At 48.8% G+C, this 14,679-nt stretch overlaps 1 protein-coding gene across 4 annotated transcripts in view; it reads left to right on the forward strand.

Moving 5' to 3' along the window:
- DAAM2 (dishevelled associated activator of morphogenesis 2) overlaps positions 1 to 14,679 on the forward strand; it is a 113,649-nt gene that overhangs the window by 62,051 nt on the left and 36,919 nt on the right. For all 4 annotated transcript variants that reach the window (XR_007479639.1, XM_033424076.2, XM_033424075.2 and 1 more), the window contains exons 2-5: positions 3,600 to 3,825; positions 9,869 to 9,958; positions 13,506 to 13,580; positions 14,018 to 14,112. Coding sequence is in view for 3 of the 4 variants with exons in the window: in XM_033424076.2 (XP_033279967.1) it covers positions 3,658 to 3,825; positions 9,869 to 9,958; positions 13,506 to 13,580; positions 14,018 to 14,112 (428 nt within the window). In the remaining variant the exon portion in view is untranslated. The remainder of the gene's footprint in view (positions 1 to 3,599; positions 3,826 to 9,868; positions 9,959 to 13,505; positions 13,581 to 14,017; positions 14,113 to 14,679) is intronic.

Here is a 14,679-nt window from a genome sequence, read left to right on the forward strand (position 1 = left end):
TGCTTGTGCCCTCAACAAAGCAGTCTTGCCCGCCAGCTGCAGCTGCATTTTGGAGGCTGATGAAACCAAGGGGACCTTGTCTGGACTCTGCATCATCATCCTAAACTGACGATGGGCGGAGGACCCAGGGGAGTCCACCCCTATCTACCTAACAGAATCAGTGCTTTACTGAGCCTGACAGTGGGATGCCAGGGTTTCGTCCCACCCACTCTTTTTTCTTTTTTTTTTTTTTTTTTTTTTGCCCATTGGCTATCAAGTCCCCTGGAGAGCTTTAACGTCTCCCTTCCTCCCTGATTCCTCAGCCACCAGCCTATTGCAGGCCTTTGTCAACATAAACCAGGATTCTGCACTTGTCTGCCGGCTGCTTCCTCTACCCGCAGCCTCGAGACTGTCCCCTTGTTCCATTCAAGGGTTCCTGATAGCTTAACTACTAGGAATCAGAGATTTCAATCAATATTTCTGGACTGATTGATAAAGACCCCTCTTCTCCTTTTCCACGAGCACAGGTTGTTTGCCAATTGACCAAAAAATATTTACTGAGCACCCACTAAGCACAAGGCATTTTATTAGCCATAAAGGGGGGAAGATGTCAAAGAAGCAGGAGGCATGGCCCCTGCCCTCAAGGAGCCTTCACTGTAGCTGTGGAGAGGCAATACGTAAACCCAGAAAAGATGACCAGTAATACAAGGCAACCTTGGATAGTGTGTTATGTTAGGTATTCCTGGGTCTATTAAAAAAGTCTTGTTTTTAATTGAAGTACTGTTGATTTACAATGTGCTGTTAGTTTCAGGTGTACAGCAAAGTGATTCAGTTACACATACATAAATAGCTATTTTTTTTCAGATTCCTTTCCCTTATAGGTTATTACAAAATGTTGTGTATAGTTCCCTGTGCTCTACAGTCTGTCCTTGTTGGTTATCTATTTTATATATAGTAGTGTGTATACGTTAATCCCAAACTCCTAATTTAATAGATAGATAGATAAAGGGAAGGAAGGATCAATCCCTTTGCATGAATAACCTGAGGTTTGTATATATTGTAGAAAAGATGTGTAATTCTTGGATTGTATAGGGCAATATTTCTTAAAATATCTTTGGTAGAAAATAATTCTGTAGAAAACGTTTTGAAAGTTCTGTGTTCAGATACATTTAATAAATGCTAGCAAACATTTTGTAAAAAGTGTCACAAAGTTTATAAAGAAAGAAAAAGTGGAGCCAGTAAAAAAACTCCTGAGTGATGATTAAAATGCATCATGTCTTATAGGAGAGGCCAGCTCAGATGGCTAAGTTATTAGCTAGATTGTTAGGGCTTAGGAAATAAAGCAGTGTTCTCCTTGAGTAACTTTGGGTTCACTAGGAACAAGTTACGCCACATTTATCTTTTTTTTGTTAAGGTTCTAGAACTTGGTTCAAGGGAATGCCTTGGATTTGGCATTTTTGGAGGTGCACAAGGACTTAGGAAACAACCTCCTGGGGTGTCTTTAGGAAATGAGGGCTAGGGCTTCCCTGATGGCGCAGTGGTTGAGAGTCCACCTGCCGATGCAGGGGACACGGGTTTGTGCCCCAGTCTGGGAGGATCCCACGTGCCGCGGAGCGGCTGGGCCCGTGAGCCATGGCCGCTGAGCCTGCGCATCCAGAGCCTGTGCTCCGTAACGGGAGAGGCCACAACAGTGAGAGGCCTGCGTACCGCAAAAAAAAAAAAAAAAAAAAAGAAATGAGGGCTAGATAAGCACATGGGTTCATGGGTTCAGAGCTGGTTGAAGGACTATCCCCTGAGACTGTTAATGACTACTTCTTTGGCATTCCCAGACAAAGTAGCTACGTCATCTGGGCCTGTTGCTCTCCTTGCTGTGGTCAACATTTTTAGCAACAGTGTAAGTACAGACCATGGAGACATTTTGATCATTCTGTTAATGACCCAGATCTAGGAGAAACAGCTAAGAATCGTGACTCAAAAATACCTTGACCCCTTTGGGTGTATTACCCCAAAGCACTGAGAGCAGGGACACAGAAAGATAGCTGTACACGTTCATAGCAACATCATTCACAATAGCCAAAAGGAGATAGCAACCCAGGTGTCTGTCAAGAGATGAATGGATAACCAAGTGTGGTATATGCATACAGTGGAATATTAGTCAGCCTTAAAAGGACAGGATATTCTGCTACAACAAGTATGAACCTTGAGGACATGATGCCAAGTGAGATAAGCCAGGATAAGTGCTGTAGGATTCTACTCACAGGAGGTGCTTAGAGTAGACAAATTCACAGGGACGGAAAGTAGAATGGCGGTTGCCAGGGGCTGGGGGGAGAGGGAAATGGGAAATGATTGTTTAGTGAGTACAGAGTTTCTGTTTCACAAGATGGAAAACAATTCGGGAAATGGGTGGTGGTGGTGGTTGCACAGCAACGTGAATGTATTTAGTGCCCCTGAACTATACACGTACAAATGGTAAAATGGTAAATTTTATGTTCTATGTATTTTGCCACAATTAAAAAAAATCTTGACCCTAAACCTGTGATGTAATAGTCAATAAGGATGAAGGCAGAATCTTATTTCTATTCAAAAAATTAGGATATATTAATATGAGGAGAATATGACTGGGCAACAGGGTGGTGGATAAGCAATGGTCTCTCTAGTGAACCCGCCCAGATCTGAAACCATGTTTAGGAACCATTGGTCAAGGGTCATTTGGTCCTTTCCGGAAGCCCATGTGCAGATAATTGGGCTTAACCTACCTGGTAGCTGTGTGACATCAATGACTAGGGCCAGCGTTCAGCCTCATGCTGGTCACCATAGAACTAGGCTCTCCCAGTGGCAAAGACTTAACCCTTTCTGTTCCAACAACCGCCCAACTGTCGGGTGGTCCTCAGTTCTGATCTCTGGCCATAGTGCTGTCCTGTGTTCTTGGTCGGTATGGAAAGCAGATTTGACCAGATCCCCTTCACTCTTGGCTGGACGCCGTTCCAATGATCAGCCCCATTTCCTTACTGAGGGTTCACTCTAATGGCTCCCCCAGCTCACCCCTCCTTCTGGATGGGTGGGTGAACCCACGCCCTGTTGATATTTCACATCCATCCAAACATGCCTGGCTGCAACAGACTGGGCAGAAAGCTGTGCGAGGCTTCCATCCTCTGCTCCCATGGAGGCCCCCACTCCAGGAGCCATGCCATGTGATTAGCTCGGTGTCTTCCCTGCCAGCCGACATCAGCCCTTCTCTCCCCATTGGATGACGCCTTTAAAGCGGGTATCCCCAGACCCTGGAGTGAATCGAGTGAGTAAGGGATCCCTGCTGGAAACTGGTCTGCAGGGGACCAGAGGACAGGGAACAGGGTTCCCGTCTGTACAGTCAGAGAGAGAGTAGGCTGAGTGCCAGCTCTGACCTCCTGGAAGTCACGTTCTGTGACGACAGCCCTCCTGTCTTCTCTAGGGGCACAGAGGGAGAATCTGAAAGTGTTCATGGCTGTGGGAGAAGGAGGGGGCTTGGCTGTTGGGTTGAAGGCTCCTGACAGTTGGGCAACGAAGTCATGGTGGCAGAGTGGCCGCATCCCTGTCTACCTGGCCGCCATGCCTGACCGCTCTGTGCTTTCTGTTCTACCCAGATCACCATGAGGACCTAGGGCGTCTGCCTGCGGACTGTCCCCCCAGCTGGAAGTGACCATGGCCCCCCGCAAGAGGAGCCGCCATGGCCTGGGCTTCCTGTGCTGCTTTGGAGGCAGCGACCTCCCTGAGATCAACCTCCGGGACAGCCACCCCCTGCAGTACATGGAGTTCTCCAGTCCCATCCCCAACCCAGAGGAGCTGAACGTCCGCTTTGCAGAGCTGGTGGTGAGTGAGGGGGTGGGAAGGGAGGGGGGTTGGCAATGGGGAGGGCCACGGCTAGAGCAGGCAGAGCCAGACAGAGGGCAAGGGCCCATGTGCCGGCATCTTCACCTCCTGAAACTCTGCTTGGGGCTGAGGTGAGCCCCGAGGACATTTCAGCTACGGGGGAGAAACAGAGTTACTCGCTGGGGTGGGCACCATGAAAGGTGGACCTCCGTCATATCTCCACTGGATTTTAGACCTTGCGGGGTAGCAGCAGGCTCCCATGAGAGGAGCAGGTCCACGCCTTTGTGAAATCAGGCAGTGAGGGGCCTCAGAGAACATCAGAGCACTTGGCACCTTTTTCTCTTCTGCTCGCTGGAATTTCCCAGGGATCCTTTTATCTCGAGCACAGAAAGAAGAGACAGGGTGGAATTCTGTAGGCGGACACTGGGTACCTCAGAACAGGGGATGATTTTCTTCTTTTCATTGAAGTATAGTTGATTTACAATGTTGTGTTAATTTCTGCTATACAGCTAAGTGATTCAGTCATACATATGTGTACATTTTTTATATTCTTTTCCATCATGGTTTGTCATAGGATATTGAATATGGTTCTCTGTGCTATACAGTAAGACCTTGTTGTTTATCCGTTCTATACATAATAGCTTACATCTGCTCATCCCAACCTCCCACTCCATCCCTCCCCCAGCCCCCTCCCCCTTGGCAACCACAAGTCTCAGAACAGGGGATGATTAACCAGAAACAGGAAGGTAGAGATGCCTGTATCACACCTGGAACGTGGGTAGGTGCTGGGATGATGACATCCCATGTCTAGCCTGGAGAAGACAGAAGCTCTATCGTTTATACTGGTAGTAGCTCTTCCTGACCCTTTGTGATACCCATTCAGACCACAGCAGCACCCTGCGTGTGACATGTCATACTCTGACCGCAAGGAGACAGAACAGGAAAGAAGCATGATTCCTCCCTTGGGAGGTCTGATGGTGAGACAAAGCCTGCACACCAAAGAAAGTCCCGGATTGGGGAGCAGGACCCCTGCCCAGGACTCAGGCCTGAACCCTGGCAGAGAGCAGTAGGCACAGGGTCATCTACCATTAATTCCTGGTCACTCATTCTCATGGCTGACCTGTAGAGAAACAAGGCAGTGTGATTGGGAACGGGGTTTCACACTTGGATTCGGTCACGGATGTATCTGATTAAGGCGATTCAGCTCTTCAAATCACAGGACCACTATAAGATGGGACCCTGCACGTGATGAGAAACAGTGATCCGCCTTCCTCATCATATCAGCTTCAGGAAAACTCATGGTCGTGATGCATGCCTTTCCTCAGGGTGGGGCCGGAGGTGGGAGAGAACAAAGCCTTTACTAGGAGCCTGATCCGTGTTAGTCCTGCAAGATCCGTTTTTTATGCAGAATACTGCTGACGCCAAATATGTGGGTTTTCCCACACCAAGCAGTTCTCCAATTTTATACAGACATCAACTGGGCGTCCTACGATTTAACTCAATTCTGACGTTTACTACCCAGAGTTAGCGCAGACCCCTCAGGTTAAGGGCTCAGATCCACGAGACAGCCCCCAACTTCAGACGCCCACCACAGGTGGTGGGTCCCAGCTTCCCGACACTTCTGTCCAATGTGGCTGCAAATCGGGGGTTCCCACCATCCCCTCCTCAGGTTTGATAATATGCTGGAACCGCTCGCTCACAGAAGTCAGGGAAACACTTTATTTACTGTTACCAGTTTATTATAAAGGATATTCTAAAGAATACATGTGAACAGCCAGATGAAGGTGTACGTAGTGTTAGACCCAGAAGGGTAAGGCTTCTGTCCTGAGCACAGGAGTCTGCCCGTGTGGAGTTTGGGCTTCCCAACCCTCGCAACCCGTGGATGCATCCACCCAGCCGGAAGCTCTCTGAGCCTTGCCATTTAGGGCCATTTATGGCAGTTTCGACATGATAGATTTTTTTAAACTTGATCTGTAGCCCTTCTCTCCCCAGAGTTTGGGAAGTGAGGGTGAATGTTCTAGGCTTCTAATCAAGGCCTGATCCTTCTGGCGACCAACCTCCACCTCGAAGCTATCTAGGGTCCACCAAGAGTCACTTCCCCAGGAGAAAAGAGGCTCCTATCACCCAGGAAATTCCAAGGGATTTAGGAGCTCTGTGTCAAGAACAAAAGATATTCCTATCACTTCTATCATTCATGAAATTCCAAGGGATTTAAGAGCTCTAGGATAGGAGCTGGGAATGAAGATGAAAAATATATTTCTTGCATTAATCCCGGGCAGGGACATCTTCTTGAGCAGAGCACATGAGTTTTGAAAGAAGAACATGTCAAGGGGTGTTCCTTCCTTTGGCCCTTTTAGTCACCAAGTATTTATTGAGCATTTTAAGTGGCAGGGTTTTTTGTTTTTTTTTTTTTTACAAGTTACTTTGGCAAAAAAGGATGAGTCAGACCCGTCTTGTCTGCAGGAAGACTAGCGTGAGGTATTGATCAAACAAATGAAAAATAGTTCTTGAGAGACTGCTGTGTGCTGGGCCCCGTGGAGCTGCCAGGGATTTAGTGGTGAACCAACAGGAGCAGTTCCTGCCCCCAAGAACATGAAGCCGAACGGGAAGGCCGATCTTGAACAGTAGTGATAATGTGGTGGGTGTTTTGAAAGGAAATGTTTGGGGAGCTGTGGGAGTGTCTAGCAGGGAGCCTTCTTCTAGACCGGCGGTCATGGTGGCTCCTCTGAAGCAGTGACACTTCCGTGGAGATCTGAAAGCACAGCGATGGTTAGATAAGTGAATGGAGGTGCAGAAGAGGGCCACGGAGTCCCCCGCAGAAGCAGCAGCAGATGTGAGAGTCTCAAGTCAGGAAAGAGCTGGGTCCTTTTGCGGGGAGCACCATCACGATGAGAATAACCAAGGATTTTGGATTCGATCCGAAGGGTGATAGAAAGCCACCGAAGAGGTTAAGCAGGGGTTTGAGGTGATCCAATCTACTTTCCTAAAAAAAAGTAGGGTCCCTCCATCCAGGGTACCCAGGGTGGGAGAAGGGACACATCCACTCATAGGAGAATCTCTTTACTCAGTAAGGGCACCTTACCTTTATAAGTTGTAATGGTTGTCTAATAATGTTTAATTTAAATATGTATGTCACAGAGCTAATAAATGAGATGACCAAGACTTTATAATTAAAACAAAACACTTGAGTATTCTAGAAGTTACTGTTTTTTCCCCGGGAAAATGGAGAACTACTTTTTCCTATGTGTATATTTTTATGTAATTAGCACTCCGTTCCTGGTTCAGGGAAAACATGCCCTAAAGCAATAATGTTAGATATTAAAGATTAAAATCCAGTGCAAAAAAAAAAAAAAAAAGGTCTGTGTAGACCATTGGGAAGCTCTTGGTGCACTCCGAGCTGGGGAGGATGGTGGCTTGGACTAAAGTGTTAGCAGTGAGGATGGGGAGAAGTGGACAGATTCAAGAGCTACTGAGAAGGAAGTATAATAGGATTTGTTGGGATTGGTGAGTGAGCAGGAACTGGGGAACACCAGGTTTCTTACGTGAGGTTGTGGGTGGATGGAGGGACCCTGTACAGGACAGGATGTGCCAGTGGAGACCCAGACTTAGGGTCTGGGTCTGATGAACAAAGTTTGCATATGTTCTCTGTGCCTCAGTTTACTCACCTGTAAAATGGGTTGTTGCAAGTTTAATGAGTAAACCTTAAGCACTAAGAACAGTGCCTGGCACATCCTGGCACTACATGAGTGTGGGAGGTACCTGAGGGTCACCAAAGTTGATCAGTATAGGAGGCACCTGGGTGCCAGGATCGGGAGCTCAGGACACTGGTGAGCTGGAGGTACAGGTTTGAGAGAGTTTAGGATCGTCACTGAGTCCTTGGGAATGGCTGCGAAGGCTTCACCCTGGGGAAGCATAGAGGGAGGGGAGGAGAGGACCCAGGATGGTGCCCTTTGGGACTTCAACGTTGGATGGTAGGAGAGAGGAGGAGAAGTCGGGGGTCCCAAGAGGAACATACAGTGAAGCAGGAGGGACTGCCCAAGAGTGTGGTTGTCCAGGAAACCAGGGAAGAGAGACTCAGTAAGGAGTGGATGGTCCGCAGAGTCATGGGCTACCTGGGCTGAACCAAATCGCCAAGAAAGGTCCTTCGATTTAGTGGCAGAGACCACTGGTGAGAAAAGACCAGTGTGTACACAGCCAGGATACAAGGTTGAACATAACTGCTCTGGAGTTCAGGAACGGAGACGTGTTCTTACCTGGGAGGGGCTGTGGAAGGCTTGTGGGAGGATGCTAACTTTGAGCTCGGGAATTAGACCAGGGTCCACAGGATGGGTGGGCCAGGAGGGCAGGCCAGGTGGAACTAACTGCATAAGCAAAAGTAGAAGAGATGGCGTTTGTGCTGGGCAGTGTCAGGTGCACAGAACTCTATCTTTTTCTTTTATTTCTGATTCTGACCATGGAAAGGAAATGCTTCAGAAACCTTGAGCAGGGTCTGGGGACATTCCTGGGATATGAAGAGAGTGGTTCTAGGGAAGAAGCTTCCTTTAGCATTAGATCTGCTGGAGTCTTTAGTTCGAAAGGCAGGTGACCCGATGGGCATAGTTTCAAGTTCTCTTTGAATGTGCCGTGGAGGATGGCAGCCACTGGTCACGTGGGGCTGCTGACACTTGAAACGTGGCTGGTCTGAACCAGCATGAGCTGTAATGGGAAATCCACACCAGATTTTGATGACTTAGTTTGAAAAAAAGAATGTAAAATACCTCGTTGATCTTTTTTTTTTTTTAACATTGATTATATTTTGAAATGACCATATTTTAGATATTTTGGGTTAAATACAGTGTATTATTAAAATTAAGTTCAACTATTCCTTCTTAATTTTTTAAAGTGACCAGAACAATTTTTTAAATACATGTGTCTCACATTATATTCCTATTGGACCGTTCTGATCTATGTGAAGGAAAGTCTAAAATGTTCTCGTTGAATAAAAGTAAAGGACAAAGAGTGTAGATATTGATATTTAAGACCCTTGTACCTTCTTAGATATTACTTTCACTATCACTTTAGAAAATGTAAAGATTAGTAATACTATGCTTTTTTTTGTCTTAATGTAAGTTTTGCTTTTATTTTTTTAAAAAAAAACTTACAAGAATTGAGCTGAAAAGCACATTATGTTCCCATGGCCCGTTGACCATTTTTCTTGATGAGCGCCTGCATAACTTATGAATCACAGGAGAAGAATTTTCAATAAGAGAACTTTTTTAGGGGCCATTCAGCACAGCCAAACCTGTAAAATCATCCCAAACTACCAAAAGAGTTACCCTAAATTTGATGACGTCAGAAACTACCCAGTCCTGCTCCTGGGGAGGCGTGGGCCAGCTGCTGGGGCCCAGCCTGCGTGTGCACAGCCTTGTCTCGGTGGTGGTGCAGCCGGAGGGCTATCCCTGGCAGGCACACCTCCATGGGAAGCAGACCTCCCGCGGCATGGCGTGCCCTCGTTGCCAGGAGAGATGCTCAGCTCATCATCTTTACCAGGTCTCTTCAGTTGTGCTGGGACCCATGCTGAGGTTGGGGGAACCAGAGAATTTCTGGGGGAGACACTCAAAGGGCACAGAGACTTGAAGGGTGAGGGCAAAAACTGGATCAGTAGACTGATTTCTTTCTTTGTCAAGCCTTGATTTATGGTGTTGACAAGCTTAAGAAGGACAAGGAAGGAAGACAGGAAACTCCAGGCTAGAGGACTAGAGGCTAGCAAAGCAATACGGGAGATGGGCAGGGAACAGGGGACCTGGATAGGAGGAGCCAGGGACGGGGACAGGAAGTGAAAGATGCTTGGATAGAAGCTCAAGGGCTTGCTGCAAGGAGACGGGAGGATGGGGCTGAACTTCTAGAAAAAGAATTGCCCTATCATATCTTTGATGCTCTTTGGAGGAGGACAGCAGGCTGAGGGCTTTGAGGGAATTCGAGGGAACTGTAATTTCCTGTAGGACCGAATATTCGAAGGTCAACCATGTCTGGGTTTCAGATGTATTTCTTGTTGTCTTTGCAGGATGAATTGGATCTCACCGACAAAAACCGGGAGGCTGTGTTTGCACTGCCACCTGAGAAGAAATGGCAGATCTACTGCAGCAAGAAGAAGGTGCCCTCTCTGATTCCCTTCTGCTGTCCCTCAGGGTCCACAGCACGGCAGCCCTTGCCTCCATGCTTTGCTCATTCATTTAACCAGTATTTATTGTACACCTGTCCTGTTCTAGGTGTTGGAGGAGTGACAGTGAATAAATCAGGACAAAAATAATCCCTGCTGTCATGGAGCTTACACTCAGGGACATAGGATTCTGGTTTTCAAAAATCCTGGAAGCAGGTGCCCACTGGGTTCCAGGAGTTGGTGCTGGGTAAGGGAGCTATACGATAACAGGTCTAGGGAATTCCCTGGTGGTCCAGTGGTTAGGACTCCGTGCTTTCACTGCCATGGGCCCGGGTTCGATCCCTGGTCCAGGAACTAAGATCCCACAAGCTGCGCGGCCAAAAAAAAAAAAGTCTAGATTCCTTTCTTGTGCCTGTGCGTATGCAGAGAGGGTGTGCGCCCTGGGCCATACCTGGGGGCAGCTCTGTTGGAAGAACTCCATTTGGGGGGAAGTGAGTGGTCTCTTCTGGATCTTGAGCCCCCCCTGCCCCGTCCCAGGCTGTGTCCCTGTCCCAGGGCAGCATGCACATCAGGGACACACACTGGTCTCCACTCTCCCCACCCTTTCCTCCCTTTCCTCCTCTCCTTCATTAAAAGATGTCAGTCCCCTGGGCTTCCCTGGTGGCGCAGTGGTTGAGAGTCCGCCTGCCGATGCAGGGGACACAGGTTCGTGCCCCGGTCCGGGAAGATCCCACATGCCGCGGAGCGGCTGGGCCCGTGAGCCGTGCCGCTGAGTCTGCGTGTCTGGAGCCTGTGCTCCACAATGGGAGAGGCCACAGCAGTGAGAGGCCCGCGTACCGCAAAAAAAAAAAAAAAAAAAGATGTCAGTCCCCTGAATATGGTCCTCCCTAGAAGGATGAGCTGGGCCGCAGTCAGATCTTAATTGGGTTTTATCTCCTCCCCTCTGCTTTCCCAGTGGCTGTGCTCTCTGCTCTCTTCCTCCATCTCTCTGTCTCTTTCCTTCATCTTTCTCTCTACGTCTCTCTTGCCTCCTTTCTATTTGAGCCTGTTTCTTTCACTCTAGTTTTCTTTTCTTGGCCCACCTTCCCCCCCACCCCTCCACCCTCTCGTTTCTCAGGCTTGCAGCTCAAGAGTGTATAGGTGTTTGGGAGCTAGGACCCGGTTCTTCCCACACCTGAGGCTTAGAAGTCTCCCTTCTGGGAGAAGACGGGCAGGTCTGGGATGGTTTGGGGCTGTTTCTCCTTCGTGCTCCTTAGAGCCCATTCCTGGCTCTTTTATAACTCTTCTCGCTCAAGATATTTGTTCCGGGCTCCATACTGGGCCAGACCGAGCTCATAAAATTGGTCACTATTCTAGAGTTGGAAGGAACCGAGGAGCAACCCAATCTAGTCTTTCATTCTACACAGGAGGCCAGGAAGGCCTAGAGAGGCCTTCACACAAAGTCACCAGCCAGTCGTGGCAAGTGCTGCAATGATGCTGGAATGCAGGCCTGCCAGAGCCTTGAGAACCTGCATGCACTGCAAGCCACTGTCTAGTAAACTCAGTGTGCATGTATTAAGCACCTGCAGAATACTGTGCTCTGTGTGTAGGAATCTCATTGGGAGGAAAGCAGGTCTTTCAAAAGCTCAAGTCGTGGAAGGGAGGGAGGGAGGAAGGAGAAAATTAATTTCAGGAGTAGCTCATCCTATCTCGTGCTTCTCCACTTTCCAAACTGATTTACTCTGGAGGTCCCTGACGTTGATCCCTTATGCAGCTAAAATAAAAAACGCACTAAAATGTAAGGACGTCTCTCGCCACCTTCCAAACCAAGTTGTGTGTCATCTCCCCACACACTTTCACACCCCCGTCTCTTTCCACATGGTACTTCCTCTTGTCTCTAACACTCTCCCCCTTTCTTAGCTTCAGTAATCTTGAGTAACTCAGCCCAGTCCTCTCAGAGCCCCTACCCCAGCCCCCGCATGAGCCTTGTGTGTTAGACGCCCCCCACCCTGGGTTTCCATGGCCCACAAATGGACATAGAGCACTGGTCACCCTGCCTCTGGCACAAGACAGACTACTATGTGGATGACTTTTTGTTCAGTACTTTCAGGGTTCAGTGCAATGATTGGCATGTAGTAGGTGCTCATTAAAGGCATGTGAAATGGCTAAATGGGGAGCCAGTAAAGGCAGGAAAGTATATGTTTCATGATACGTTCGTTTATGTTCTGTGGTCTCCTCTCTAAGGCGGAAGCTAAAATTTGGGGACTTTGGTCATATATATCCATGTGAAGTCACAAAGACCCGATCAAGCCAGGTTTCTCACTGATCTAAAATTTGGATTTTTTTTTTTTTTTTTTTTTTTTTTTTTTGCGGTATGTGGGCCTCTCACTGTTGTGGCCTCTCCCGTTGCGGAGCACAGGCTCTGGACGCGCAGGCTCAGCGGCCATGGCTCACGAGCCCAGCCGCTCCGCGGCATGTGGGATCTTCCCGGACCGGGGCACAAACCCGTGTCCCCTGCATCGGCAGGCGGACTCTCAACCACTGCGCCAAGAGGGAAGCCCTAAAATTTGGATTTTAAGAAACAAAATCATGAAGCCAGAGTGGATGAGGCTGAGGGATGCAGGGCAAAGTCCAGGCCGGCTGGCAGGCAGGTGGTTCAACAGGAAGGTTCTGGAGGAGGTAAATGTTCATGCTAATTTGAAAGCAGGAAATTGGTAGAAAGCAGATGAGGGGGAACCTCCAGATGAAACAGGGACAGGGACAGGAAGGAGGAGGGTGTGTGTAATGCCCAGAAGCAGACCCACTGGCCGGAGGAGAGGACTGGATTTTCAGTCAGCATCAATTCTTGTCCAGCTCCCCTCATTCCTGCCCACACTTGGGGAGGACTTGAGGCTTTCTCTTGGGGCCCGAGGGCCATGTCTCATCTGGGCTCTACCTCCTAGCTGCACAGACCCTTCCTCCTTCCAAACCCAGGGCCTTGGGAGTGTCTTTTTCCCTCCTTTTTTAAAGTTACAGTTTACTGAGTACCTACTATGTGCTAGGCGCTGCACCAAATGCTCTATGTCAATCAGTGCTTCCCAAACTGTCTGAAAGACCAAGTTTTTAAATATCCAAACTGCCACCGACAAATACTTTTGTAAAATACAATGAAAATGATATTATCAGAAAACAATAAAATTTGAAAAAGGAGATGTACAAAATATAAGCACACACTTTCATTAGATTCAACAGACTTAAAATTGTATTTTATTAAGTAGAGTCAGAACAGATATAATAAGGGAAAAAAAAGAATTTATTTTTAATTGTGTATATTGTTTGAAAGTGTATACACCTGTGTGGTTTCTGCCTCTGTCACTGGCTGGTCCTGAGATTCGATGTCCACGATCTGCCTTTTGCCAAGGAGGAAATGGAAGCCTGGGGAGATTTTATAACTTCCTCGAAGTCACCTTGTCTAGGCTGGGCTAGGAGATGAATCTGAATGCTGACCTGGGACGAAGCTCAGGGTCTCAGACTGTGGGCCTGTCTTGCCGGGGGGTCCATCCAGTCCTTCATCTTGTTCCAGGAACAGGAGGATCCCAACAAGCTGGCGACCAGCTGGCCTGACTATTACATCGACCGCATCAACTCCATGGCCGCGGTGAGCCTCGCCCCTGTCCTGCCCCGGCCCTGCCTGGAAAGGCTCTGGGGAGAGTGGTCATCATCTTCCCCTGCACCCCACAGCCCACCCTCTCTGGGGATCAGCAGCTTTTCAGTTATTCTCAAGATTTTATCCTGATCCCTCCCTCCCCTGTGTGACTTTAGATCCCCCCAAAACATTGAAACATTTATTATGTATGTATCACACAGCCTTGGGAAATAGTCTGGGCTGATCATTCTCCCCATTTTACAGATGAGGAAAGTGAAGCCTGAGAATGGCTATTCTCAGAGTCTGTCACTCTGTCTTAGTAAACCGTTCCCTGAGGCCTCACCATTCCTGAGGCGAGGGCGGCCCCCGGGTCACACTCGGGCTGGGAGTGGCAGGGAGCTGGGAGACAGGCAGCCCAGCGTGACCTCTGCCCCCTTCTCCGACCTCAGATGCAGAGTCTGTACGCGTTTGATGAGGAGGAGACGGAGATGAGGAACCAAGTCGTGGAAGACCTGAAGACAGCCCTCCGGACACAGCCCATGAGGTGATGTCCCCTTCCCTCACTTCCTTCCACGTCCCCTCACCCAGCGGTCCCCTCAGCTTCCCGAAGCTTCACGCAGAGCTCTGCTTCCATCCCAGTACCCTTGGCCAACTCCACTCTCCAGCATCCCCTAGAGCTCACTTTACCTCCTTTCACATCCTGGCTCCTACACCCCCTCTGTGAGGAGCTGGGATGCTGCTAGAGGATGGGCATGTTGGGGAGGGGAGATGAACATGGGAAGATGAGATCAACCTCAGATCCTGAAGAGAAACTGAAGGCAGGTGCTTGTTTTATTGGGAAAACAGAACAGGATGGGGGGGTGGGGTGGGGGTTGGGCATACGGACAGGTACACAAGAAAGAGCTGTGCACATGAGGGGCCCCGCGCCAGAGGGGTGAGTGTGGGTGAGAAGTACTCCAGCCACTAGGGGGCGATGTGGTGTCTCTGGATGAGATTTCTCCATCTAGAGTGGGAGCAGGCAAGGAAGAGGGGGATGGGTGTCTCAAGGGCTGAAAAGAGCCTCTCCCCACGTCCCAGGCCACATTGTGAAAGGGCCCAAGAGAGCCACAGG

The sequence above is a fragment of the Orcinus orca genome, chromosome 10 (genome assembly GCF_937001465.1).
Source record: "Orcinus orca chromosome 10, mOrcOrc1.1, whole genome shotgun sequence".
NCBI lineage: Eukaryota > Metazoa > Chordata > Mammalia > Artiodactyla > Delphinidae > Orcinus > Orcinus orca.